The sequence below is a fragment of the Hyperoodon ampullatus genome (assembly GCF_949752795.1).
Source record: "Hyperoodon ampullatus genome assembly, chromosome: 13".
NCBI classification, from domain to species: Eukaryota; Metazoa; Chordata; class Mammalia; order Artiodactyla; family Ziphiidae; genus Hyperoodon; species Hyperoodon ampullatus.
The window spans coordinates 24,520,219-24,547,871 of record NC_136926.1 but is presented as its reverse complement, the minus strand read 5'-3'; the positions used below and the strand labels follow the sequence as shown (position 1 = coordinate 24,547,871).

The 27,653-nt window shown below is 50.0% G+C and overlaps 1 protein-coding gene across 3 annotated transcripts in view; it reads left to right on the top strand.

Moving 5' to 3' along the window:
• Nucleotides 1-26,739, top strand: part of MORC2 (MORC family CW-type zinc finger 2) — a gene marked incomplete at its 5' end in the record, with an annotated part of 39,507 nt that extends 12,768 nt beyond the window's left edge. Inside the window, 23 exons of one of the 3 annotated variants that reach the window (XM_079717186.1) lie at nt 4,091-4,159; nt 4,674-4,764; nt 7,925-8,033; nt 11,584-11,743; nt 11,848-11,959; nt 12,416-12,541; nt 13,084-13,163; nt 13,775-13,857; nt 14,405-14,490; nt 15,654-15,794; nt 15,889-16,043; nt 16,138-16,266; nt 16,769-16,874; nt 17,169-17,301; nt 18,639-18,713; nt 18,799-19,179; nt 19,732-19,863; nt 20,288-20,342; nt 20,747-20,888; nt 20,993-21,220; nt 21,312-21,405; nt 25,023-25,202; nt 26,473-26,739. In XM_079717186.1, the coding sequence (XP_079573312.1) occupies nt 4,091-4,159; nt 4,674-4,764; nt 7,925-8,033; nt 11,584-11,743; nt 11,848-11,959; nt 12,416-12,541; nt 13,084-13,163; nt 13,775-13,857; nt 14,405-14,490; nt 15,654-15,794; nt 15,889-16,043; nt 16,138-16,266; nt 16,769-16,874; nt 17,169-17,301; nt 18,639-18,713; nt 18,799-19,179; nt 19,732-19,863; nt 20,288-20,342; nt 20,747-20,888; nt 20,993-21,220; nt 21,312-21,405; nt 25,023-25,202; nt 26,473-26,541 (2,936 nt within the window). In that variant the 3' untranslated portion in view covers nt 26,542-26,739. Of the gene's footprint in view, nt 1-4,090; nt 4,160-4,673; nt 4,765-7,924; nt 8,034-11,583; nt 11,744-11,847; nt 11,960-12,415; nt 12,542-13,083; nt 13,164-13,774; nt 13,858-14,404; nt 14,491-15,653; nt 15,795-15,888; nt 16,044-16,137; nt 16,267-16,768; nt 16,875-17,168; nt 17,302-18,638; nt 18,714-18,798; nt 19,180-19,731; nt 19,864-20,272; nt 20,343-20,746; nt 20,889-20,992; nt 21,221-21,311; nt 21,406-25,022; nt 25,212-26,472 lie in introns of all 3 variants that reach the window. The other 2 variants (XM_079717184.1, XM_079717185.1) reach the window with 2 other exon arrangements.
• Nucleotides 26,740-27,653: the final 914 nt, after the last annotated feature.

Genomic DNA, 27,653 nt, shown 5'->3' with positions numbered 1-27,653 from the left:
TTCAATTTAAATGAAAAGGGCCCGGTGTGCATTTATTCTGTGCTCAGTGTTACTGCTGTTGTGTTTTGGGAGGAGTCCAGAGAGCGTGAGATGTGGGGCCTTTGCTAAATTCTCATTAGAGAACTTAGTCACTAATTGGAGAGACAGTTAGCACTCTACAGAAGATTAGAGAACAATAACTTGATCTTGAGGAAACTGTCAAGGTAGTTAAGGATTAAATGGTGTGATAGAAGCACTAAGCACTATAGCATTTTGGAGAAAGACTTGATTTACTCTCAAGTACCTTAAGATCGGGAGTCTTGACTGAGGTGCCCCTAACTTCACACTTTTCTACTTCAGTGCTGTATTAACACATTCAACAGGAGGAATAAAAGCAACCTCATTTTACAAGTAGAATAATAGAATTAGTGATATATTATAAAGTTTTTGTTCTTACTGTATCGGGGAAAGTATCTTCCTGTCTCCCATTCTGAAACTAGATTGATAACTGAACTCGGAAATCTCCCCAAACATCAGATGTAGTTTGAATTCGCCACACGTTCACATTGTAATTTAAAGAAGGGTGAGAAAGGAACCAGACTCCCGTACCCAAGGCATTCCTGTTAGGTGGGGCCAGACCATAACGTGCCTGTCAGAAGTAGAGTGTGTTTTTATTGATTTTCTGGACTTCTTTGGATAGGGACTTACATGCCTCAAAGAAAGATCCCTTTTGTGATGCCGGGTCAGTGGTTAGTAAATGGAAAATTAGAGCAAATGTAGCTGAAACGAATACTGCTCAAACACATTGCAAAGTACGAGGAACTTGAGTGTTGTTCTGTTACAGCCTCCCCTGAGGACAACATCATTTTATCACCTCTGACTTTTGACTTATAGCTCCATTTCACATCTCCTTTCCAGCTTCTTTCTTTTTCCTGTTCTCCCCAATGGGAGTTGGATGGAGGAACGTTGGGCTAACTTGGAGAGGCCAGACTTGGTCATGTTGGGGGAAACTTAGATGTGCAGCCTTCCACACTGGGTCTGTGATTGTACATAGCTGCTACCAGGGCCTGAAGCACAACTGCAAAGAAGATAGTTTGGCTTTGCCCTCCTTGTCTTGCTTCTGAGATGTATGTTGGGACGGGGAGCAGACAACCTCCAGCTGCCTAGACTCCCTTCTGTCCAGAACTCCCCCATCTTCATAAAAATCCTTTGCTTAGAGGCTTTAGATAGCACTCAATTGACTGACTAAAGTGAATAGGATGTGTTAGGAATGCATCTCTAACTGCTGGAATGTCTGGGGAGATAGGTTCGAGCAGAGAGGCCTTCTAGTTCTTGCTAGCTCTAGCTCTCTGCTTCTCACAGAGTGGTCCGGTGGTGGACAGTATTGGCATCACCTGGGAGCTTGTTAGAAATGCAAATTCTCAGGTACCACCTCCGACCGACACTACTAGACTCTGCAGGGTGGAGCCCCAAATCTGTATTTTAACAGGCTCTTCAGGTGATCCTTATGCACACTGCCTTTGCTCTAGCTGACACTCTTCTCAGTCTCCTTCTGCTTAAACCCTCCTGCTTATTGATCTGCTACAGGGAGTAGCTATCCTAGGGACTGTAAGCTCCCTGAAGGCAGTGATCACATCCGCATTATTCTCGGCTATTATCTTCATCACAGAGCCAGGCACATCGAATAACTGAGTGATTGGGATAAGCATTTTAGCCAAGTGAAGATGCCATACTACCTCCTTACAAAGTTGAAGGAGTTACTGCTGTGTCATCTAGTCTCTTTTGGCCCTGAGGCAGTGCCACACGTGACCGTGGACCTGAGCACTGCTAGCTGCTTACAGACTGTTGGTCACTGTGTGGCCAGGAGGACCCTCCATAGGTGGGTCTCTTACTCTCATAAACATATGAAAAAGCTTTAAAATGAAGTCCTTGGGCAAGAAAGGGATCTCAGACCCACTGTTAAGTGATGATTGTGTGTTAAAACAGCCTGTGTGGACTTCCCTGGTGGCGCAGTGGTTAAGAATCCTCCTGCCAATGCAGGGCACACGGGTTCAAGCTCTGGTCGGGGAAGATCCCACATGCCATGGAGCAGCTAAGCCCGTGTGCCACAACTACTGAGCCTGTGCTCTAGAGCCTGCGAGCCACAACTACTGAGCCCGTGTGCCACAACTACTGAAGCCTGTGTGCCTTGAGCTCATGCTCCACAACAAGAGAAGCCACTGCAATGAGAAGCCTGCGCACCGCAGCGAAGAGTAGCCCCCGCTTGCTGCAACTAGAGAAAGCCCACGTGCAGCAATGAAGACCCAATGCAGCCAGACATGAATAAATTTTAAAAAAGCATCAAAACTAAAAAAAAAGAAAAACAGCCCTTGAATCCTGTTCTACCAAACATAAGGACCTAGAAGTAATTCCTAGGTAGTGTTCAAGAAATGCCAGTAATCAATCCTTGGAGATTTTTCAGATACACTTGGCTTGAACCAATTTCTAGATCCCAAAGCAGAGTCTTCTTGTACATTTTATGGCTAAAGCATACAGCAAATGGCTCTTGGCTAGATTTAGAACACTTCCTTTACCACGCTCTGTTCCTGACCCAGTTTGAGTCTCCATATGACACTTTGCTTCCTCCAGAAGGAAACTTTGAGGAATTTTTGCACCTCTTTTGCACTTGCTTCTGCTTACTAGATCTCATTTGGGTTCTTCAGACTGATAAAAGGCACTGCCACAGGAAAAATTTTCTTATCTACCAGTAGTACTTCCAAGAAGGTCCTTATTCTCGAACTTTCAGGAAGCACCTGTGATTAATGTTTCAGCAAAGTTCAGCTTCCTGAACATTGAATGATACTTGAAAATCTCTGTGGCTTATAGTACTTCTGAAATAGCATTTTAATTAACAGAGGTGGTTATGACTTACTTGAATATTTAGTTTGAGGGGAGGACAAAGAGCATTTTAAACTGAGGTTCCACTGCTTAGATAGTTGGGTGAAGTTGGTGAACTGCAGCTTGGGGGAGACAAAAATGTCCTCAATTAGGGAATAGACTCCAAGGCAGCCTTGGGCTTATCCCTGTAGTACCTTAAACTGACCTTTTTCCTTTTTAGTACAAATGCTCTCCTGATTCCAAGGCCTGTGCCGTTCCTCCTTTGCCTGCCTAGTCCTCATCACTAGAGTCAAAAGGCACCTTGGAAACTCTAGTTTGGTCCCCTTCCCTATTTGGGAATCTCTTCTCCAGTGTTTCTGACGTGCTTGGACCCAGACTGCTCTGAGTGACCACTTGCTGCTGTAGAGACAGCTGCTGAAGGAAGGGGTTCTTCTAGCCACTGGAATCGCAGCCTTAGTCTCATGCATTTCCTTCCTGTCGGCCAGGATGCCCTGCCACAGCTGCTCTGTCTCTTATTGTCAAAGGACTGTTCCTCTCTCCAGTCGAGCAGGTCTAGTTGGAAACCAGGCAGCTCTCACTACACTCTGTGCCATCTCACTTCTGGGATGGGGAGCTATTTGAAGGACCCATAGCAAGGAGGGGATGTGACGATGAATACTGATGCCCCAGAAACTATGGTTGGCCTGGGGATAGTCACATACTGACTTAGTAATTCACCTTCTAGATAGCAGCTGCTACCACTGTGTCCATAGCATGTCTGGCTCGATCACTTTATCTGAAGGCTACCCCAAACTTAACCCACAAACGAGGTACCCTGTTGAATTTGAGCACTGTTGATAAGGTACAGCATGTAGTAGTTGGAGTACTTTAGTGTCCATAGCAGGAGGCAGAGGTAGAAAAAATCCAGGTGCAGAGAGGCAGAAGGATGGTTGAGGTGTGTATGAAATCCGTGCATGTTCAGTGGCCCTGGCTGTGGCTAGATGCTGGACTAGGTATTCTCTGTCCCTTCCTTATAGATTCTCTCATGCTTTGTTGTGAACTAGAATGCATTGGAGAGCCTTTGATGGAAATTCCTACCATCAAGGGCCCTGACATTTAACTCACACTAGCTAGGACTGTTAGAAGGAGAAGGCCTTTTTGGACTAAGCTTCACATTGATCCACCTTCTGATCACACACAAGTTGCCACCCTCTGGTGGGTAACTGCCCAGTAATGGCAGCTCCTTCTTTTACAGAAAGGCGAGAGGACCTTCGTGGAGGATTTATGCTTTGTTTTTTGGATGATGGAGCAGGAATGGATCCAAGTAAGTGTTGGGCTGATTGCTTCTTTTGGGGAGGATGTAACCATTTTTACAAAATGCTTATTGTGTTAACTTGTTTTTCTGTTGCCTCACTCTTGTGACTAGAAGGGAGAGGGAGGTCTCTTGCAACATCTTAGGCTTAATTCCACTCACGGATTTGCTGGGTTTTGTTCTATCATGGGAGATAGGATCTGAATGGTAGCCTGAAGTCTGTCAGATTACCTGTCTCTTGACATTGTATTTATCAGCTTGTGTAATATCCTGGAGCTGGAACTGTGGTGGCCTCCCCCAGCCTTATTACCACGTTCTGGTAACAGAACAAGGGCCTAGTGATGGCGGTACTGACAGGCCAGTCAGAGGTTTCCTCCATTTGCCTCATGGTTGTGAATTTCCTTGGACAGAGGTTTTCAGTAGACAGACAGCCCTGCTTGGATTTAACAAGGCTCAGACCTTTGATTTTTGAGAGTCTGGGAAAGAAAAGCAAACTTTTCACTTTCTCTTGTGTCCGCCACTTCAGGTGATGCTGCCAGCGTGATCCAGTTTGGGAAGTCAGCCAAGCGAACGCCTGAGTCCACCCAGATTGGACAGTACGGGAATGGGTTAAAATCGTAAGTATACTAGAAGCCTGTCCCAGGATTCGAAACAAAATCGAGCAGTGCCCTCCTGCTTCTGTCCAATGGAAATGTTCCTCGTCCTTGTCCCTCCATCACTGTAATTCTGGAACAGGAGGAGAGTCGGGAAGGAGTTGTGGTTTGGGGACTTAGCAGCTGATGTCCAGCCTACGTCACAGATCAAAGAGTATGAACATCCAAAATCATTGAGGTGGGAGAAGCTGTAGGTTTTTCTTGGCACTGTGCTCTGGAACAGCACCTCTCCTTCTACTGAAAATTCTTATTTTTACCCTGTGGTTGAAGATGCAAGTGGCTATTTTGTGGGCTTGGGTTGCTTATGAGATGGTGAGGGGGTCACACCGTGGTGCAGCATGTCCCCTGAGCACCTGTCACGCTTTGTGCCAGGCACTGGGGATCCAGGGTGAGTGAGTGAGAGACCCGAAACCCCCCCCCTACACACACCACCAAAGGACCTGGTTGCTACTCACATGTCCTGCCAGGCCCTGTAGCAGGGACCTACCTAATGTCTCCCCATCCCTTGGGACTTCTTTCTCAGCCCTTGGTTCCCACTTGTTTGGCATTTGGAATGTGGTGTTCTTGTTTTGAGTGAAGCCCCAAGAGAAAGATTTCTATTTCTGAAATGCTCACTTCCAGCTGTACATACCTTTGGATGGAATAAGATTTAATGGGATTGGAGTTTGTACAAATGGAATTCTGAGTCACGTTTCTAGTCTTGCTGTAGAAATGTGTTGTTTTATTTGAGGGTGGTGTTTGGTTGGGCAGCAGCATCAGTTGTCCCTCCATGCAACCGGCTTGGGTGTATGGGGAAGAGAGAGAGTGCTTCCCATGATGGCAAGGACCTGGTACCTGGATCTCCCACTTGTCTCTCAATAACAAGCACTTACCATGTGCTGGGCACTGTGCTAAAAACTTTACTTGGATGATTTCATTTAATCCTCACCATAGCCCTGTGAGGTATAGGTACTATGATTCTCATCTTCAAATGAGAAAATTGAGGTTTATAGGGGTGATGTGACTTGCCCAAAGGTGTGAAAATGCCCAAGTGTAGAGCTGAGATATGCACCACGTCTTTCTGACTGCAAGGCCGGAGCTGCTGTCCATCTCACTTCAGTCAAACCAAAGTTCAAATCTGACATCAGCCGCTTAATTGCTTCTGTGAGCCTCAGGCTCCTCCTTTGTAAATTGAGATTATAACACATATGAGTAGGTTAAGAATTAAATGCTATCATTACTGTGAGAGCCCTAGCCTAGTTTCTCCCTTCTTACTTTCTCTCTCCTTTGATCTTTCCATGGTAGATTTTTGGCCTGATTTGGTGGGCCTGGGGTAGGGCCCAGGTGATTCTGGTGTGGTGATCTAAGTTTCCAACAACTGAGGTCTCCTAGAGTCAGATGTAAGAAACCCTGACTTCCCTTCTGGATTATAGATAAAACCCCCTCCTGGTTTTATCAGCTCTGTGACTTCAGACAAGCCGTTTCAGCACCTCTGAGTATCTGTTTCCTACTGTAGAAAATGGGCTTCTAAACGCTGACATTCGTCCTTACTGAGGAAGTTTCAGGAGCAAATGAAATGTGATTCTGGAAGTGCTTAGAAGACCAGGAAGGAAAGCATACCGAAGTTGAGAGTGTTGTCATCAGCGTATTTTGAGAAGGCGCCATTGAGATGGAGCCATCTAGTGTTCAGAGTGAATTCATTTTGAAACCAGTGTAGAAGTTGAAAGAGTTTCAGGAGGAAGTGATTTGTGGTGAGAATAGGGCTGTGAAGCAGAGAAGCCAGCAGAGAAGTGGCATTTCTGGGTTGTTGCTATTTACCCTCCAAGGTCAGGATTAAAGACAGGGAAGAGGCATAAAGTGAGAGGTTTTGCCAAATTAGGGTAAGAGCAAGCTTTGGCAGAAGGCAAGCTAATGTGCCTCGTTTTGCCACCGGGAAGTTTCAGGGAGGCAGGAGGAGGACTGTGAGATTGTCTGGGGAGGGAGCATTGCCAGCACCTCGGGAACTGGAGGAGGAGAAAGACAACTTGGCAGCCACCAGGACGTCTCTGGATAGTGTCCTGGAGTTTTCCTGAACATTCGGAGAAATGGGGCATGGCGTTCATTTGCATACTTGGCACACTGGCCCAGTTTGTATTTGTATTTACATAGAAGGGAGTAATAAGGCTTCCCGCCGCTGTCACCTCCCTGGGGTATTAGGAGGACTAATGAGGTAATAGCCATAAAGCCAGAAGCTGCTCAGAAGACAGGTCAGTGGGTCCTGCTCCCACTGGTGCTTCACGCTTTTGCCCTGTTCAGTGTTTCCTGGAAAGGCCTGTCCTTGCCTGCTCCTCAGAAGGATTAACTCAGCCACATAGATGAAGGAGCAGTTGATTCCGTTCAGACTTTTGCCTTGTGGAAGTCAGCCTGGAGGCACAGAAACCAGTTGCTTCCTAAAGCAGGGACCTGTGGCTTAATGAGTTGAGGTGACAAAACAATTCAAGACACAAGATGGTTGTGGTTACAGGACATGAGCCAATTGTAGGCCTCCTTGGAACTGTGTTCAACAGCGATACTTTGGTTAGCCCTGTGTTTGGCTGAGCCTTGGGGTCATCCTGGTTTTTCGAGGACTTGTAAGCATAGGCAGTGGGCTGTTCCCTTGATGGTGCTGCCGTTTGATGAGTGGATGGGAGGGGAGTTTGTGTCAGTGAAGGAAGGACAGGGTGAGACCTGGATGTGCTCAGTGTGGAAGATGATGTGTGTGTTGGAGGTGTTACTGGAGTGAAACCTGGTGGCTCACAGTCAGGCCACAGCAGCCCTGTGTGGCTGGGAAGAAACCAGAGCACAGTCAGCGACAAGCTGGGGTGAGACTCCCCCGGGGCTGATCCTTGGTGGTGAGAGAACCTTGCGTGCTGGGTAAATGTGGTCGAGAAGGTGATGAGGAGAAACTGAGGCCCACGGAAGAGCAGGAGGAGGAGTGTCGGGAGGTGGGGGGCGGGGAGGAGAGGGAGTGAGGGCTGTGGAGCTCAGCTCAGGGTCCTGGGTCCCAGGGAGGCCTTTAGGGGAGCCCTCCAAAGGCAGTTTCATCACGTCCGGAGGGGGATTTGCTCCTTCCTCAGATGAGCTTTTGAATCCCTAGGAGAATAACCCATTTCTGCTTCCCTTTCAGGGGCTCGATGCGCATTGGGAAGGATTTTATCCTCTTCACCAAGAAGGAAGAGACCATGACCTGTCTCTTCCTGTCACGTACCTTTCACGAGGAGGAAGGCATTGATGAAGTAGGTCCCATCCTCGTTCTCCCAGTCACCATTCCACTTCCTAGTTCTGCCCAGCCTGTTTTCGTAGGTCATTTGCATGCTGGGCTTATTGGCATTGCAGGATTGCAGCCACATCCCCTGTTATGGGATTAGCTGGTTGGTTGGATGAACTGGTTGAGGGGTTAAGGCAGGTGTCTTAATGTGAGAGGAAGTAAAATCTCACAGCTTCAGAGAAGAGTTGTCCCTGAGAATGAGGCCATCAAGTGTCAGGAACCAAGAGCTGGATTTGTAGGTCTCCTAGATCTGCAGCTTGAATTCAGTCCTGGGGTGGGGGATGTCACTGGGGAGAGCTGTTTTATCAGGGGGAGTATTTGGGGCTTCCCTGACTATGGGTGGAGACCACAGCTGGTGATGATAATAGGAACAGCACTGTCTTTCCCATATGATGGTGATTTTGTGGAATGTGCTGTGAGTGCATTTTCCTTTTGAGAAAATGTGTTGCTCTAACCATTTATATCAGAAGCTACAAGTCTGATACCTGCAGGGCCTGGGCAGGTAGTGAACCAGGCGAACACATGGAAAACCATTTAAGTTTTTCAGTAAGTGGCAGCTGACACACAGCCTCAGCTGATTATTGTTATGCTGGAAGGAAGGCCTAATGACTGTAGAATATTCTGATTTTGAAACCTTTTGGTAATTAACTGTGTAAGTTAAACACATGCACAGCTGATTCTCTTTGGGCCTGGTGGCTCATATCTGCAGAGCTGGTTTGATGAGGTGTGCGCCTGCTCATGGGAGGATCAGGGAAGGCCTTGGCCTGCCTAGCCTCAGACTGAACTCTTAACTCCTTTCCTGTGTGAGAAATGGAGGCCAGAGCTTGAGAGGGGGCCAAGAGGGTCTGCAGAGAGAAATCCACTCCTGTCACTTAAACAGGTGAAATGCGGTCAGTGTCAATCTAACTCATCTGTGTTGGTTGGCTGTGAGTAAATTGGTACTGGCCTTGTTTAGATGTGAGCCTAAATCATAGCAAATCAGTTCATGCTGGGAACGAAAGGCTCTTTTTCTGTCGTCTTTACTTCGTGAGGCACTGGGTTTGTTTGCCTTTTTGGTGAGTGAGAGAAGTGCTGCAGCTGGCAAGCACTCCCGGGAAAGGTGGGGCAGGAGGATTTGGCCCCGGCTGGGCTTTTCAGGACTGCTTCCTGGTGGACTGAGGGTGGTGCGAGCAGGGGCTGCGCTTCAATAGAAACGGTCTGTTCCTGGCCTGAGAGCTGGTGGGGGCTGTGGGAAGGGCAGAGGGGCCACCTGACGAGAGGTGGTGGCCTCTGGAGAGCAGAGAGGGCAGGTGTGGCCTGACCTCTGGGCTTTGGGGAGTGTGTGGGACTTAATTAAAAGCAGCCATGAAAGGGAATCTAAGCAATGTATTAGATCCTCTTTGAAAAGATCAGTTTGGTTATTGTGTGGTGGCTGGATTGGAAAGATTGGGGTGTTGGTGTCAGAGGCCCTGGCTGTCTATAGGACTCCAGCAGGGAGGTGAGAGAAATAGGAGTGGCCGCGGGTGTTTAATCAGTTGGAAAGGGGAAATGGGAAGGGGTGGTTGTAGATGGCTGAGGTCCTGGTGTGGCACTTGGGGGTGGGCTGTCTGGAGCTAGGGAAGGATGGAAGAGGGGCAGTTTGGAGGGGAAGCGTGTACGTTTTGTCCTAGACATGCAAAGTTAAGTCTGGGTCTGGAGCTGGGGGGAGGCTTAGACTCCCAGGAATCTTCATAGTGAATGGGCTCACCTAAAAGAGCGTGTGGAGAAGAGGGCCTGGGGTCTTAGGCATGCCCGCCCGCATGTAAAGGCCAGGGAGAAGGGGAAGGCAGCAAAGGAGGCAGGAGCGGCCAGAGGGGTAGGAGGAAAGCCAGGGGAGTGGTGACCCTGAAAGTAAAGGAGGAATATTCTGATGGTGGTGGGTGTCAAATGAGGTGAGTGCCCAGAGGTTAAAGTAATGCTGTTGTCGCCTGGGACTGCTGTGAAGATTGGGAGGTGTAAAGGAGGTACCAATTCACAGAACACAAATGGAACTCAATTCCCCTGGTGAAAAAGCTAGGTTGAAATTTTTTCCTTACTTGGTGCTAGAAGGTCACTGTTTTGGATTGTACTCTAGTATGAACTCAGCCAAGATTTCAAAATAAGATCACTTTTAGCCGGGTGGGAATGTGTCCAGACCAGCCCCAGGGCTGAATACTATAGCTTCTTAGAAACCAGTAAAGTGCCTCAGAACTCGTAACAGTTTATCACCACAGAGCTTGTTAAAATACAGAATCCCCTTTTCCGCAGGGTGGGCCATCCGTTTTGAACCTCTGAGGTGCCTGGAGTGGTTTGCTCTGCAGAGGGAATCCCAGGCTACAGGGCTCCCCGGCACCTGGGAGAGGGGTGGGGGGAGGGAGAGATGCACACTGATGCCTCCGGGGAAGTGGCGTTTTAGTAGGGTTTTTGAAGAATGAGTAGGATTTTTCTCCCAGCTTTATTGAGGTATAATTGACAAGGGTAGAATTTTCTAGAAATTTCGTAGATGTAAGATTAAATTTTTTTTTTTTTTTTTTTTTTTTTTGTGGTACGCGGGCCTCTCACTGTTGTGGCCTCTCCCGTTGCGGAGCACAGGCTCCGGATGCGCAGGCTCAGCGGCCATGGCTCACGGGCCTAGCCGCTCCGCGGCATGTGGGATCTTCCCGGACCGGGGCACGAACCCGTGTCCCCTGCATCGGCAGGCGGACTCTCAACCACTGCGCCACCAGGGAAGCCCAGATTAAATTTTATACATATGGAAGAGTGTATTAAAACCTATATATATGTATAACTGAATCACTTTGCTGTACAGCAGAAATTAACACTGTAGATCAACTAGACTTCAATAAAATTAAAAAAAATAACCTACGTACAGTTGAGAGTAATTATAAAGCGAATACCCACGTAGCCACCACCGTAGACTGATGCTAGAAGTCCCCATGTGCCCCTCACCAATCATATTCCTTATCGCGCCTCTTAAGGAACTGCCTTGGTGATCAGTCATTTCCTTGTTTTTCTTTATAATTTTGTCACCTGTGTATGCATTCTTGAATAATAGTTTTTTTTGCCTATTTATGAATTTTATATAAATGGACTCATACTGTAGTGTTTTGTTTTTAGATTTTATTTCTCCTAGGATATATACCTGGGAGTAGAATTGCTGAGTTATAAGTTATGTTTGTGTGTGTCTTTAGATTCACTAGATCATCGCAAATATGTTTTGCTTAGTAGAAATAATAGACTTATTACCAAATAGGGAAAATGACCAGGGATATCCCAAGCAGGGAACTGCTCATGCAGAGACCCCCAGGCCATAAGCCAGCATACCCCAGAGGACCTAGCAGTGTGAGGCAGAGTTTTGGGGAGGGGCAGAAGCTAGAGCCACTGGTACCAGGCTGGGGGGCTTGGGCCTCACCTTGGGGCAGTGTGGAGCTACTGTAGGGAGGGACAAGATGGATGCACATTTGCAGGGGGAAGGCTGTTCCGGGGCTTCCTTCAAGTGTCTGCTTGTGCTTCCTCCAAAGGTGATAGTCCCATTGCCCACCTGGAATGCTCGGACCCGGGAACCTGTCACAGACAATGTGGAGAAGTTTGCCATCGAGACGGAACTCATTTATAAGTATTCTCCCTTCCGCAATGAAGAGGAAGTGATGACTCAGTTCATGAAGATTCCGGGGGACAGTGGTAAGTAGGCCTGTGGCCTCTAGCATCGGGGAGCTCCAGAGCCAGGAGCAGTATGGGGATTGGCTGGGGGTGCCTGGTAGAACCACAGGATTTCTATTCCCTAGGAACGCTGGTGATCATCTTCAATCTCAAACTCATGGATAATGGAGAGCCAGAGCTGGACATAATCTCAAATCCGAGAGATATCCAGATGGCAGAGACTTCCCCGGAGGGCACGTGAGTGTGGCTGGGTAGGGAGGAAAAGGGAGGTGACTTGAGGGAGAGGGGTGAGCTTGTTCCCTGAATTCCCCAGTTTTAGAGTTGGTAAAGCTGAGAACTCAATGTCTTCCTGCCTTAAGGCAGAAGGGATGAATTGAAGGACAGCAGGTCCTCAGCTAATCCAGATCCTTGCCCCAGCTCCTTAACTTGAATGAGAAAGAGACCGAGAACTAGAGAGGGGAGAGGAATTGCCAGGTCCGTGCTGGGGTGATGGGGCCAGTTTAGGTGTCTGTGCCAGGGACATGAGAGGAGGTGGGATGTGGTGCCCACACAGAGGAAGCACCCCTCAGGGCAGCAAGAGAAGCCGAGATGGGAGGTGGAAAGGTGGAGAACCTGCAGAGAGGCTGTCCGCCCAGGCCTTCGGTTGGGCTGGTGGTGGGAGGGTGACAGCACCCTCCATTCCGCCGCCTCCAGGAAGCCAGAGCGCCGCTCCTTCCGCGCCTATGCTGCTGTGCTCTACATTGATCCCCGGATGCGGATCTTCATCCACGGGCACAAGGTGCAGACCAAGAGGCTCTCCTGCTGCCTCTACAAGCCCAGGTAGGGGCCTGCCCACCCTGGCCTGCTGTTTCCTTTGGGCCAAGGATGGCGCCTGGCCACGTGTCTCTGGGGCATCTTTGGAGTGATGGTGGATGAGCGGCTCTGACAGTGTTGACTGCATTTGGGTCTTTAAGCTGCTTGTGATTAACTGCAGACAAACTACTGGGTCCTGAGGGAGGGGCAGAGGTGGCTGGTGAGGCTCGTTGAGTGTGCCTTCTGTGAGGTAGAGGGTGCTCAGTCTGACACGGTGAGCTGTCTGAGCCTCTTGGTTGCAGGGCTGATGGCCCTTTAGACAGTACACAGGGAAGCAGAGGCCCTGCTGGTTGCTGGGGTTGGTTTCTGCTGTGGGATTAATGACACACTCGGAGAGTAGTGAGGTTGCTTTTCAAAGATGGAGCAGAATGGCAAGGGGCAGGTGGAGTAGGGAATTGAGTCTTTTTGCTAAAATAAGCTTGGCTTTGACTCATCGGGGGGCCAAGATAGTTGCTGCCCTGCACCTCTGGTGCTCAGGCCCTCTGGTTACTCGCCCCCCGCCTCCCCAGGATGTACAAGTACACGTCAAGCCGGTTCAAGACCCGCGCGGAGCAGGAGGTGAAGAAAGCTGAACACGTGGCACGGATTGGTAATGACCCCCTGGGCAGGAGGGTCGTCTGGGGGACGTTGCTTGTGGCAAAAGCAGGATCCAGGCAAAAGCTCCATGCAACACCCAGGGGTGGGCTTTCCTGAACCACTCGTCCAGTTTCTCTCCCACCTCTCCCTCAGCAGTTTTTCTTTCCAGGCTACTCCTTCAGCCATTTATAGGCTGTTATCTAAAGCTTGCCTGCCCAGAGTGAAGAGTCCCATACTGTCCTCTGTCACAAATACTTGTGAAATTGGTTTTCTTGACTCCAGGGCAAAAATCTCAAGGTCTCTCTTGCTGACAAAGCTTCTTGGCTGCTCAAGGAGAGTGGTTGGCTGAGGACTGTTGGTAACTTCCAGCTCCTGCTGAGGGTTAAACTCTGGTTACCTTGGGCAGTGCTTGACCTGTTCTGATTCATTTGTAAAGTTGGAAAAGGTGTGTTTTTCTTGGGGGCCTCCTTGACTTTCCAAGCAAGGAGGCTGCTCTCCCAGCTCACCTGTTCCCTGACAGTGTACGAACGTCTCATACGGCAGGGACTGCACTATGGGGTCCAGGAGGGATAGCTAAGAGATTTGACCTTTTGAATTCTTATCATGGTTTCTTCTGGGTTTCAGCTGAAGAGAAGGCAAGGGAGGCGGAGAGCAAAGCTCGGACATTAGAAGTGCGCCTGGGCGGAGACCTCACGCGGGACTCTAGGGTGAGGCCCCAGACCCAGCAGCTCTTCTCCAACGTTGCTGCCCTTAGGATCCCAGAGCTGGCCTGGCTCTGTCTCCTGCCAGTCATGAACCCCTTGCCCTAGAGCTGCAAAATGGGAAGTGATGATGTTTCCATAGTCACTATTGAACACACTGTATGGCAGGATCTTGGCAACCATGTAAGGTGGACACTGTTAGTATCCTCAGTTTATAGAAAGAAATGGAAGAGGGTCACTTGCCGCAGGTCACACACAGCAGTAAGGGTCAGAGCAGTTCTCCACCCCTCCCCTGTGACACACACCTCTGCAGACTGTTGTTTCGGTTGGGGGTGTTTCTTCCTCTGTGTCAGCAAGTCTGGTCAAGTGAAGCACAGCTTTTGTGTTTTGTCCTTAGTGAGGGCCCTTTTCTGTGGAAAGGAAGTAAATTTCCAGGTCTGTTTTTGCGTCCATGTGATTTAAAGTGAGAAGTTTCAGATGTGTTGTTAATGATATTACCGGCTGTGGCCCAGAGCACTTTCTCTCCTTACTTGGTGTTGGCGTGTGTTTCCAGGTGATGTTGCGACAGGTCCAGAACACGGCCATTACCCTTCGCAGAGAAGCTGATGTCAAGAAGCGGATCAAGGAGGCCAAGCAGCGGTGAGTGCCCGGCTGGCCTTGGGTCTTTTAAAATTATGTAGCTTTTGTATGGATTATTGACAAAGAAAGAGCTTGAGGAATCCCTCTCCACCCCACAAGGTTGCTATTCTGTCACATGCAGATTGCTTTGAGAAAGCCATTAATGTTGTGATCCCCAGGTGTTTGTCACATGCCCACTACAGGAGAGGTTCCCCGGCTCAGTTCTCCCCTGAGCCAGGACAAGGTGGGCAGAGCCAGCACCTTGAGTTGAACACCAGCCTGTCCTCACTGGCAGCTCTCTCACCTTCCCTCCCCCACCTTCCTTTCTCCCCTTTTCTCTCTCCGCCATTCTCTCCCCACCTTGCCCATCCTTTCCCTCTTCCTTTCCTTTTTCCTTTTTTTTTTCTTTTCATTTAAAGGATGTATAAAATGCTCGTTGTATACAACTTGTAAAATACAGAATATTTAAGAAATACAGCTGTAAACTCCCTTATACTTCTCCCACCTGGTGATATGTACTCTTAATTTTGTATCCCTGGTTACAAGTGTGGAATAATGCTATAGATTGAGTTTGTTCCTTTTTATCTAGACTGGGCATTTGTCCTGGCTCATTATATGATCTCTGTGTCCCCCTCCACGTCTGGAGCCTCTGCAGGCTCTGGGCCTGAGTCCCTGCTTACTTCTTGGCCTCCTCACCACAGGCCTAGGTTTTGGGTATCTGCCCCGTGAGTCTGTCCACTGATCATCCATCTGCTTTTCAGTTTCCACGATTTTGTTGACGTTTATCCCATGATCGTTTCTTCTCTCACATGTTTATTGTTCTTGTGAATTTTTGTCTTTTTAAAATTAATTACTGTCACGTTAGTGGAATGGTTATGCAGATGACCTTGTGTTTATTCCACTAAATAAGCATCTTTGCAGAGATTTGCAACAGCTTCACAGAATCCCATTCATACTTAAATACATCCCTGTTTGATACCAAAAGCTAAAGTCATATGCTTTTAATTAGGGAGCTTAGAGTGACTGCACAGTGAGTATCCTTGTCAAGTCTACAGGTTGCATATTGAATGCAAAGGCAAAACTTAAGTGTCTGAAGTTTCAGCTTAAGCTTAATACATCTTAAACACCGTGGTGTTTGTGTGTTAATGGGTTGATCTGCTTGAATTTATCTTTTGTCTTCTCAGAGCGCTTAAAGAACCCAAGGAACTGAATTTTGTTTTTGGGGTCAACATCGAACACCGGGACCTGGACGGCATGTTCATCTACAACTGTAGCCGCCTGATCAAGATGTATGAGAAAGTGGGCCCACAGCTGGAAGGGGGCATGTGAGTGCTGCCTGAGGAGAGCTTCAGCCCAGGATGGTTGGCGGGAGAGGTTTGGTCAGTGGGGTGACAGAGCCGTGTCTACCTCCTCCTGCAGGGCATGTGGCGGGGTCGTTGGGGTTGTAGATGTGCCCTACCTGGTCCTGGAGCCTACACACAACAAGCAGGACTTTGCTGATGCCAAGGAGTACCGGCACCTGCTGCGGGCGATGGGGGAGCACCTGGCACAGTACTGGAAGGACATCGCCATTGGTAACGCCCTTTCACTTCACCTCCAGCCTTGAGATCCTCTCGCTGCCTCAGGGGGCTGACTCCTCACGCGATGGTGTGGGTGCTTGTCTTCCAGCCCAGCGGGGAATCATCAAGTTCTGGGATGAGTTCGGCTACCTCTCTGCCAACTGGAACCAGCCTCCATCCAGTGAGCTCCGTTACAAACGACGGAGAGCTATGGAAATCCCAACCACCATCCAGTGTGGTGAGTTGGGGGTCAGCACCTCCTCCTGACTCCTTTCCATCATAGTCGCTGTGCTGGCCTCCTGATTGCACTGACATTCAGGGATGTATGTCCCACTAGGGATATGAGTCTGTTTGGTGATGGCCCTGGGAGCTCAGTCTTGGGGCTGAGCTGTGCCCACCTGTCCTTTCTAAATGAGGCAGGAGGTCATCTACCCTGCCGGGTCTCACAAGGTTTGGTACCACATCGGTAGAAGTGTGAGTGATGACTGAGCCAGGATTTTGCTGGAGGAGGGAGAGGGGTTGGGGCCGCTGAGGGTCTGTGGTATAAAGTTTCCATCCTTGCTGGAATCACTGTCCCTGAGAAGAGTGACTGTTCTGTAAGGAAGGCAGAGTTGGAGCCAGACTGAGGATCTTTGCATAGAAAGTTGGGGGCATCTCTGCCTTGGGCCTGGCTGGGAGGAGCCTGGTTATTGTTGGTGGGCATGGCTGATGTTTTGTTGAGGGTATGTTCTGTGTCACAGATTTGTGTCTGAAGTGGCGGACCCTCCCCTTCCAGCTGAGTTCTGTGGAAAAAGATTACCCGGACACCTGGGTTTGCTCCATGAACCCTGATCCTGAGCAGGACCGGTGAGCACTTTTTCTAACAAGGAGTTTGTGGGCGTCCCCACCTCCCCCCGTGCTTTTTCCACTCTTCCACTATGCTTCTTGAGGTCAGTGCTCATGTCCTTACATCTCTGTCTTGCTGCGTATAATAAGTGCCTGGAAATAATAGAAGTGTGTCCTGCAGTGAGTATTAATTCAGTGCATTTGGGAAGTCTGAGGTTGCTCTGGTGAGAGAGAGCATGGGTTGGCTGAGGAGGAAGGACCCTGCCCTACCTGGAGCTATCTTGCCACACCCTTCCTAGCACTTTCTGTCTACAGGTGTGAGGCTTCTGAACAGAAGCAGAAGGTTCCCCTGGGGACGTTCAGAAAGGATCTGAAGACACAGGAAGAGAAGCAGAAGCAACTGACAGAGAAAATTCGCCAGCAGCAAGAGAAGCTGGAGGCTCTGCAGGTGTGTGGGTCATGGGCAGTGGGCACATGGGCAGGACCCCTCAGTGTCTCCTCTGTTCCCTCAGGCTCAGTTTCACCCTTCTGTCACCCATGAGTGCTGCCCAAGCTTCCCAACCCCAACCTCCAGGCACACTGGTTCTCCAGTATGCCTTGATCATTCTTTTAAAAAAAAACAATTTTGTTTATATATTACAAAGAGGTCCGATTCATTTAGAATGTTTTGAAACTCCAGAAAGTACCTATCCTGTCTTAGAGGTAACCACCATTAACTGCACATCCTTCCAACTTTTTATGACCTCTACTTACACATAAATACATATATTTTTTATTAGAAATAGAGATCACGACTTACTTGTGTCATATCACATACTTTTTTTATTAGTGCGTAATTATTTTCTTGGGATAGTTTTCCAGAAGTGAATTTGAAAGAGTAAAAGGATTTTTAAAATTCTGTTTTTTTTTTTTTTTGTGGTACGCGGGCCTGTCACTGTTGTGGTCTCTCCCGTTGCGGAGCACAGGCTCTGGACGCACAGGCTCAGCGGCCATGGCTCACGGGCCCAGCCGCTCCGCGGCATGTGGGATCTTCCCGGACCGGGGCACAAACCTGTGTCCCCTGCATCGGCAGGCGGACTCTCAACCACTGCGCCACCAGGGAAGCCCTATGTTTTTCTTTAAATAACTTTCCAAATTATTCTCCAGAAGATGTATTATGTTTTGTTTTTTACCAGCCATACCTTTATTTTTAAATGTTTTTGCAAATTTGATAAGCAAAGATACACATCTTAAATTTGAATTTCATATTTCTAAAATTGAACAATTTTTTCGTGTGTTTCTTTTAGAACTGCTTATTGTTCTCTTATATTACTGTTGTTTTAAATTTTTTCCTTAATTGATTAGTCAGGTTTTTTTAGATACATGTGTGGTATCAACCGTTTATTGTATTTATTACAAAAGCCTTTCCCTTTCTGACTTCTGCACAGGCAGATGCTCTCATTGTATGCATGCTTCCCTGTCTGCCAAATCCAACCTGTCCTTTCCGGCTTTGGCCTTTAGGGATCTCCAACCTTTTTGGCTTGTTTTATAGGAATTTAGTCCACTGACACTTTTCCCCGGTCTCTCAATTGCTGGATTAATCATATAGAATCCTGTAATTTGCTGGTAGTTTAGTGTCTGTGAATTTTTGTCTTCTCAGTGAGAATGGGAGGTTTGTAATAGTAGAACTGTGGCCCAGGTGTTCTTTTTTTATTTGCCCACTGTCCCAGACCGTGGGGCTCCAAAAAGAGTATGCTTGAATGTACCAGATACGCAAACGACCTCCTCATCATGTTTACCCTGCAGAAAACCACACCCATCCGCTCCCAAGCTGACCTGAAGAAATTGCCCTTGGAAGTGACCACCAGACCTTCCACTGAGGTAAAGGCCAGGGATAGGGGCAGGGCTTTTCCTCAGGTGTCTCATGCTGGGATCCATGTTGTCACTCTCTCTGGGCCTCTTTCAGGAACCTGCACGTAGACCTCAGCGTCCTCGGTCACCTCCTTTACCTGCTGTGATCAGGAATGCCCCGAGCAGACCCCCTTCCCTGCAGGCTCCCAGACCAGCCAGCCAGCCCCGAAAGGCTCCTGTTATCAGCAGCGTCCCAAAGCCTCCTGCCCTGACAGCACGGGAGGAGGCCAGTACTTCCAGGCTGCTCCAGCCTCCTGAGGTGCCCCGAAAGCCTGCCAACACTCCAGTCAAGACTGTGTCCCGGCCCGCCCGTCTCGTGCAGCCACCATCACCATCTCTGCTGCCCAACTCCAAGAGCCCTAGGGAGGTCCCCGCCCCCCGAGCCATCAAGACTCCAGTGGTCAAGAAGCCGGAGCCACCCAGTAAACTCTCCCTGGTGAGATGCTCCTCCTTCTCCAGCCCTGCCCACAGTGGTATAGGAATGGAGGGGGCAGCATTGACTGCATGGGGGGCGGTGGGGGGTGGAGAAGCCTCAGTGGAGATCAGCCTTCTGTGCTGCCCCTGCAGAGGAGGAGTCTGATAGCTGAAGGCACTCATGGCGGGCACAGAGCTTGCTGGTTCCCTGTCCAGGGAGCTCTTTGGTGCCCCCTCCAAGGTTTGGTCCTCCACAGACTTGAGTCGCCTTCACTGGCTTCTCACGTGGTGGGCAGAGGTTGCAGCCTGGTGACAGCCTTGGTGGGCTGCAGCAGTGGTTGGCGTGGTTCAGTGGGGAGTGAACTGAGAGGCTCCCCTGTGACAGCTTTGAGCAAAGGTCCTCGTGTGCGTAGAGGCCGTGGGTTGCTGTGTCCCTAGTACTGTTGGGAGCCCAGCCCTGGCGGGGACTGAGACCCACAGACCCCTCTCTGAATGGCTCCTTTAGGCCAGATGGAATCTTCCAGCACCTGAGGGGCTGCCAGGGTCCCTCATGTTCCCGCTCCTCTTGCTGTAGGCCACTCCTGGTTGGAAGCGGAGTCTTGGGGTCTCTGATGAGGAAGAAGCCGAGGAAGAGGCTGAGAGGAGGAAAGAGAGGTCCAAGCGGGGCAAGTTTGTCGTCAAGGAGGAAAAAAAGGACTTGAATGAGGTAGGTTCTCAGCATTCTCCCTCCCCAGGGTCTCCACCCGCCACCTGCAGTCTATGACACGAGCCTTTCAGAAGCCTAGTCCATCTCTGAAGGACACTCAGTCACACAGACGACTAGAAACATGGTGCCTGGTAGGATCTTGAGTGAGACTGGCTTGTGGCTCTACTCACAGGCTTGAGGTGACACCAACGCAGATCTGCTTCGGTGTCTGACATTCTGCCCCTATGCCTGCTTTCTTGTTTACTGACATTTTTGGAGGCAGGTGTGTAGATACTGAGATAATGGTTGAGAGAGTGGCTCTCAATGAGGCCTGGGGATTTAAACAGCCGCACGAGACGGCATGAGGTGATGGCTTGTGACCCTGGGCGGACAGTCTGTTCTTCAGGGGCACTGGCGGTGCCTCTCACAGACTTTGTTCTTGCAGCTCTCAGACAGTGCTGGGGAAGAGGACCCAGCTGACCTCAAGAGCGCTCAGAAAGGTGAGTTCAGGGAGGTGCCCAGAGCCTGTGGGGAAGTGGGAAGGGGGCCCCTTGCCAGCAGCACCGTATTCCGAAGACTCATGGAGGCTTTCCTGGCTCCAGGCTCTCAAGCAACAATGGTTTCAAGTCTAATTCCGAGAAGAATGCTGAGGCTAGCATGCCCTCGTGTTTATTTTTAGCATCAGTTCCTTGGTGTTCACCTCTGGCAGTTATCATGCTGCTCTGCGGCACCCTCATGACAGTTGGGGAGGGAGACCAGGGTGGCTGGGCTCCATGTCCCTGGCATAGTGGCGTCAAGCTCCTAGGGGTTCTTGTCCCTGTGAACCTGGGATGACCTTTCTCAGGGTGGCCCTGCCTGGGTGGGGGGCTGTAGTCTAGTTTTCTAACTCCATCCGCACTCTCAGATAAAGGGCTGCACGTGGAGGTGCGTGTGAACAGGGAGTGGTACACAGGCCGTGTCACAGCCGTGGAGTTGGGCAAGAACGTGGTGCGGTGGAAGGTGAAGTTTGACTATGTGCCCACGGACACGACACCAAGAGACCGCTGGTAATGCCCCTTCTAGGAGGCTGGGTTGACAGAGTTGGGCAGGGGCAGGCAACCCATCCTGGGAGCCTGGGACACATATGACACAAACACTGGGTCCTCCCTAGGGTGGAGAAAGGCAGTGAGGATGTGCGGTTGATGAAGCCCCCTTCCCCGGAGTATCAGAGCCCGGACACGCAGCAGGAGGGCGGGGAGGAGGAGGAGGAGGCAGCTGTGGCACAGCAGGCTGTAGCCATGGCGGAACCCTCCACCTCGGACTGCATTCGCATTGAGCCCGACACCACCGCCCCGAGCACCAACCACGAGACCATTGACCTCCTCGTCCAGATCCTTCGGTGCGTTGTCGTCCTGCTCCGGGGTCAGCGCTGGTTCTCCACTAGCTCTGTGCCATTCTGATTTCCAGTCTCCACCTTCTCTCTTGTTTAGGAATTGTTTACGGTACTTCCTGCCTCCGAGTTTCCCCATCTCTAAGAAGGAGCTGAGTGCTATGAATTCAGATGAGCTGATATCGTTTCCTCTGGTGAGTCTGCCCAGCCTTTGGTTTTTGACTCTGCACGCCCCCCTTGGTGCTTGTTGTGATTGTCAGCTCTCAGCTGTGTGCCCCCTTCCCCGTTTGGCCAGCTTCCCTTTCATCTGCTGAGGGAAGGGAAGAGGGGACTTTACATGGTGGAAAAAGAAGCTGCTCAGCCGGATGACTGGTGTGCAGCTGGTGAGATGCTGGGGTGGAGTGGAATCCTCACTTAGGGACAGGCCCGGTGTGACTTGTGTGGAGTACGTCCCTTTTCCTCTGCCAAGGCAGGAAACAGTAAAGAGCTTAGGTTCAAAGTGCCGAAAACGTGACTCTCGGAGGTATAGGGAAGCTCGTGGTGTGTGGAGATAAGCGTGGGATCTTATTTAGCAAATGCAGATGCAGTGCCTCAGTGCTGGAGCCTCCAAGTGGCTTAAGAGTCAGTAGAGACTGAATTTTTAGCAGGTACCTAGACATGAGGCTGAGAGCAGTAAGTGCTCTGCAAGGTGGGTGGGAGGGCTGGGGGCAGCCTCTGGGAGGGGGAGAGAGCGACCAGGGCTAAAGAAAAACGTGCGTTTGGGTGAGTGTTTGTAGAAGTGACGGGAAGTGTTTGAGGCAGAGGGACTGTCGTGAACAAAGACTCAGGGATGCAAGGGCAGGTGGGGGCCAGCGCAGTGGTCTCTGTGGTGAGCACTCAGGGAGAAGGGCCCTCAGAGCCAGGATAGGAGGCATCGGGGGCACCCCTCTGAGGTGCAGTGGCTTAAACTTTGTATGAAATGGAGGCCCAGCTAAAGGTTTGAGCAGATGGAATTGTAGACTTGAACCATGTCCGGGGCAGGGGTCAAGAGGCTTTTTCTGTAGAGGCCAGTTAGCAAATATTTTCAGCTTTATGGGCTGTAAGGTCTCTGTGGCAACTATTCAGCCCTGCCATTACAGTGTGGAAGCTGCCATAAGACCATATGCAAAGGAATGGATGTGGCTGAGGTCTAGTAATGCTTGTTTTACAAAAACAGGGGGCAGGCTGATTTGGTCACAGGCAGTGAGTAGTCCGTTGACCCTGCCCCTAAGAGGGTAACTCTGGTTCTGGGTAGGAGGGTGGATGGGAGACACAGGGACAGGGAAGCTGGTCTAATGGTGATAGGTCAGGGAGGGGCGATGGGAGCTCTGACAGGTGAAGGGGCCGTGTCAGGGGTCCTTCTTTGACTGAAGGCAGGTGATGGAGAGGAGGCAGAGGTCACGTGCTTCCCTGTGGGAATTAGAGGTTGATGACGAAGCTGTTAACTGGGAGAGAAACAGGGTGAGGGTGAGGAAGACGAGTTGTGATTTGACTTGGGCTGGAAGTACCAGCACTTCATTTCTGGTGATGTCCAGTGGACAGGACACTGGAGATTGGGGCTGGCACTTGGGAGGGGTGGGAAGGCCAGGGCTGGAGATGGGGATTGGGAGTCATCCACATCAAGAGGATGTTTCTGCTGTAGGAATAGCTTAAGTTTTCTAGGGAGGAGTTTCTGGAGAGGACAACTGGAATTGAAACTGCAGGGTTAATATGTTTAAGATGGCAGGCCCTCGTGGGGCAGCTGTATGCTTGATAAAGTTTGCCAGAGAGGAAAACATGGAGTTTTGTCTCCATTCTACTTTAAAAAAGGGAAATGAGGCTAGGAGCTGAAGAAACTCAGGGGCAGAGAGGTGAACAGTCTGTCTTAATAGAGCTCAGATTCGAACCCAGAACAACTTGTTAGGACAAGGGTCTTGCTCCCCTGCGAGATGAGGGCGCACTGCACGCTGGGGAAGCTAGAAGGTGCAGAACTCATGGTGGCTTCACAGAAAGCTGCTACACCTCAACGCTTACCCTTGTTCAGGCTGCAGGCATCCTCTGCAGATCCCAGGAACAAACAGCTGATAAGCCAGCTAGGTCGGCCTGGCATGTTTGTTGCTTTTGGCTTAAAGTTGTTGCCAAATTCAGAGTAAAGCCTGGGTGCAGTGGGATCTCTGCAGGGGGCCTGACTGCTCAGACCAAAGCACAGTCAGTAGGAGCATCTGAGCCTAAAATAGTCTGTTGGCTTATGCTTGTAAGGGGAGGTGTACCACTAATGCATCAGTTTAATAGCCACCTAAGTGAAATGCCTAAAATAACTCAAACTTTAATTTTTTTAACGTTAGGGACACAACAAGAATCTAATGTTCATTGTATCCTTGTCAGTTTGTAAATGACTGTCCTTTTGCTCATCATGCTGGACTAGGCGTTCCAGACCGTCAGGGGTCCTGCAAATACTAGATTTAAAATATATATATATATATATATATATATATATATATATATATATATACTTTAAAAGTAACATAACTGCCTGTGAATCTTTAATGGCCTAAAAGTGGAAAAAAAATTAAAATGAATACAAACATAGTTAGGCTTAAGACATTGTGTATTACATTTTAATTTGTGTGTATTACATTTACATTTGGCACCTGCTTGAACATTTTTTTTTTTTTTTTGCGGTACGCGGGCCTCTCACTGTTGTGGCCTCTCCCGTTGCGGAGCACAGGCTCTGGACGCGCAGGCTCAGCGGCCATGGCTCACAGGCCCAGCCGCTCCGCGGCATTTGGGATCCTCCCGGACTGGGGCACGAACTCGTGTCCCCTGCATCGGCAGGCGGACTCTCAACCACTACGCCACCAGGGAAGCCCTGAACATTTATTTTTGCGCTGCCAAGTGATAATTATTTTTTGTGCAGAATTTGAAGTTTCTGTTGCCCTCTTGATTTACTGGGATAGTATTCTAGATTGTAAACAATTAAATAGTTCTAACACGTTTTAAAAACAGCAGTTTTTAGCCGTTCAGTGCTAGGTAGTTCATACATCTTCACAGAAGTAAATAAATGGTAGAGTTGGCGAGACTGCAGTTGTCAGCCAGGACCTGCTGGTCACGGGTTTGTGTTCATCAGAATGGCCTCATCATTCATGTTGGTGATTTATGAGTAAATCATAATGTTGTAACTTTGAAATTAAACATAAAGAGTTACTACCCAAATTGTTTTTTATACTGAGATTCCATGTAACTTTCATTTGAAACAAGTGTTCTGCTAATTTCTGAGAGTTTGATAAAGCCCCATGTCTAGAGAGAGTGCTAGTTAACATTACTGCCCCACCCCTGGGAAGTTTCAGGTACTCAGGGAAGATGGTGAAAAGCTCTGATGCTGTATAAACATACTACACAAACCTGGAGGAATCTGTTGTTGATAGGTGCTTGATAAATACTTGTGGAAGAGAACTTTTGATCTTTACATTGTTGGTTGTGACTTGGAAGTGGTTTGCTCAAAGTGCTGTTGTGCACTTTAGAAAGGTGAATGGTGAGAATCATCCCTCACATTTACTCACGGCTGTCTGTCTGCCAGAGCAGTTTGGTACGTGCGTCATGTGTGATCCCATCTTCGTCCTCGTGGCAGCCCTGTGAGGTGGATGTCGAGGTCTTTCTTCTCTGGAGCTAGAGAGATCACTTGCTTCTGGGTCTGGCATCCTTTCAGACTGAGCTTCCTTGTGCTGAGCCAGTTGGGGACACCAGTGCCCATCTAGAAGGGCACTGGGGACCCTTGTGAGCTCAGGCACTCACCCTCCAGCTCCTCTCCCAACAGAAAGAGTACTTCAAGCAGTATGAAGTGGGGCTCCAGAACCTGTGCCATTCCTACCAGAGCCGCGCCGACTCGCGGGCCAAGGCCTCCGAGGAGAGCCTGCGTACCTCCGAGAGAAAGCTCCGCGAGACAGAGGAGAAGCTGCAGAAGCTGAGGACCAACATCGTGGCGCTCCTGCAAAAGGTGCAGGAGGTGAGCCAGGCAGCCCTCTCATTGTAGCGGACCACCTGGTGTCTCAGGGAGGGGGGGCTTGGGCACCTCCTGCTCCCTTCTCCCCACTCACAGGAATCTGTGGTTCCAACCCTGGCTGCACAGCATCCTGACCAGGAGGGCTGGAGGTGGTGCGGCTGCCTGGGCCTCATCCCAGCCAGACCCACGGTATCAGACTTTTGCCCTTGTTTAGACATTCTGATATACAACCTGGTTTGAGAACCCTCCAAGTCATAAAACAGAAAGACATTCTCACTTTTCCAGATGACGCCCAGATGGGATTAGGTAGCCCAGAAGCAGGGAGCGCCCTGTAGGGTCTCAGCGCTTTATCCAGGCAGTAAACATTGAGGACAACTGCTCTGTGCCTGTCCTGTGGACCCTTGGTGAAGCAGACAGGCAAGATAGGGGTCCTGCTCTCATAGCCCAATAAGTGGAAGAGACAGAACTACTGTTGGCGGGAAGTGCTGTGAAGTAAATACGAGAGAGACAGAAAACAGGGATGCCACTTTACTAGGGTGTTCAGGGGAAGCCTCTCTGAGGAGGTACTTGAGCTGAGGGCAGAACCAGTCACGCAGGAGTGGGATGTGAGAGCTCTGGGGAGAGGGAAGAGCAGGGCCTGAGGCCCAAGGCAGGGAGATGTGGGCGATAGAAGAAGCAGGGCCCTGTCCAGGTGGGAAGTCCCTGGAGGGTGTGGCACTAAGACGTTTGCAATCTAAGACATTTACTCTGGTTGTAGGAGGGCCTGGAGGGGGCGGAGGTTAGAATCCGGGACTCCAGTGAGGAGGTTCCCACAGTTGTCTGGGTGAGAGATTCTGGCAGCCTGAACCTTGGATGGTGACAGTGAGGAGGGAGAGAAGTGGGCAGATTTGTTGTAACGTCTTGAGGGAAGGGTGATGGTTGTGGTTTGTCTGAGCCCCTGGGTGGAGGGGAGGCGGTGGTGGCCTGTACCAAGATGAAGCAACTCAGGGTGGGTGGTGCCATTGAGCTGTTGGATGTTTTGAGTCTGAGAAGCCTGCAGCATGGCTAAGGCAAGCCGGGAACTTGGGGTAGAGGCAGGGTAGGAGCAAGAAATCTGGGTGTCATCTGAGCACAGAGGAGGGAGGGGGCGGATGATCAAGAAGGGACAGGCCTGACAGCCAGGGTGGAGGGGTGAGAGGAAGGGGCACGAGCTGCAAGAAGGGTGGGGAGGCGGGCCCCCCACCACCTTGTGGCCCCCGGCTGACCCTGCCCTGCTCTGTTCCAGGACATAGACATTAACACAGATGACGAGCTGGATGCCTACATCGAGGACCTGATCACCAAGGGGGACTAAGAGGCCTGGAGCCAGAGATCAGCTCCCCTGCCCTGCAAGGCAGAGCTCCTGGGGGTGGAGTTTCATTTATGGGTTGATGGACTTACCTTGGTTCGACTCACATGGGATATTTGTGCTTTTGGAGGGAAAGAGACTGATTCTTTGAATCTTCCTCCCTAAGTTTATAAATATTTATTTTTTAAAAGAAACAAGATGCTGTGCCTGCTGTGAGACCATACATTTTTTTTGGTGACTCTTGGGCAGAGAATAGAAGCAGGACGCCAAGTCTGAGCTGCTTCTCTTGGCTCCGGGCTCCTCAAGATGTGGTGAATCCAGTGCCGTTTGGAAGTTGGGGAGGCTCCAGGGGCAGGGCTGGGGGAGGGACAGGGCCCCCCAGGCTGGTGCTCCCCCAGGAGCTCCAATCCAGGGGATCCCCACAGGGCCAGGGTTAGGAGGAGGCTCAGCGCTGAAGCAGCTCCCTGTCTCGTGGCTCCTGCTTCAGGTCGGGGATGTGAGTGGTGGCCCAAGTGGTCGATCTTGGCTGTGGCACCGTCCAGACAGCTTGGGGAAGAAAGATCCTCCTGTTCAACTTCCCCATCCACCACCTAAGTTCTCCCTGCCGGAGAACTAACAGTGGACGGTGAGGTTTCCTGCCTCAAAAACTTGAGTCCAGGTTGTGGCGTGGACAGTTCGGACTCTGGTCAGACTGCTGACCTGGGTAACACACTGAATGTTTGAATTCCAAAGGATTCCTTTTAGGAAAGGACCATGTGTGTGAAGGAGCCCCTGTGCTGGTTGGTGGCGGCCTCGTCTGGGGGTGTGGCAGGGCTCTAGGGAGCGCACCTTCCTCAATGATTCTGGCCATGTGGAGAGCCTGGCGCTGCTTTTTCTCTTACTGCGTCCCCCCCTGTCTGGCCCCACCAGGCCCAGTCAAGGTTCCTGCTTTGGGGCAGATGGGAGGAGGGGGTCACTGAGCCACAGGGACTCCGGAGGTGGCTCTGCAGGAAGCACACCATGCCTTCCTTCCCGCCTGGTCACAGCCTCATACAGCTGTGTCCCTCAACTTCTCAGGGTCAAAGACAAAGACAAGAGTTGCTGAATTTTCTCTTTAATGGCCATTGGAAAAATTCTGG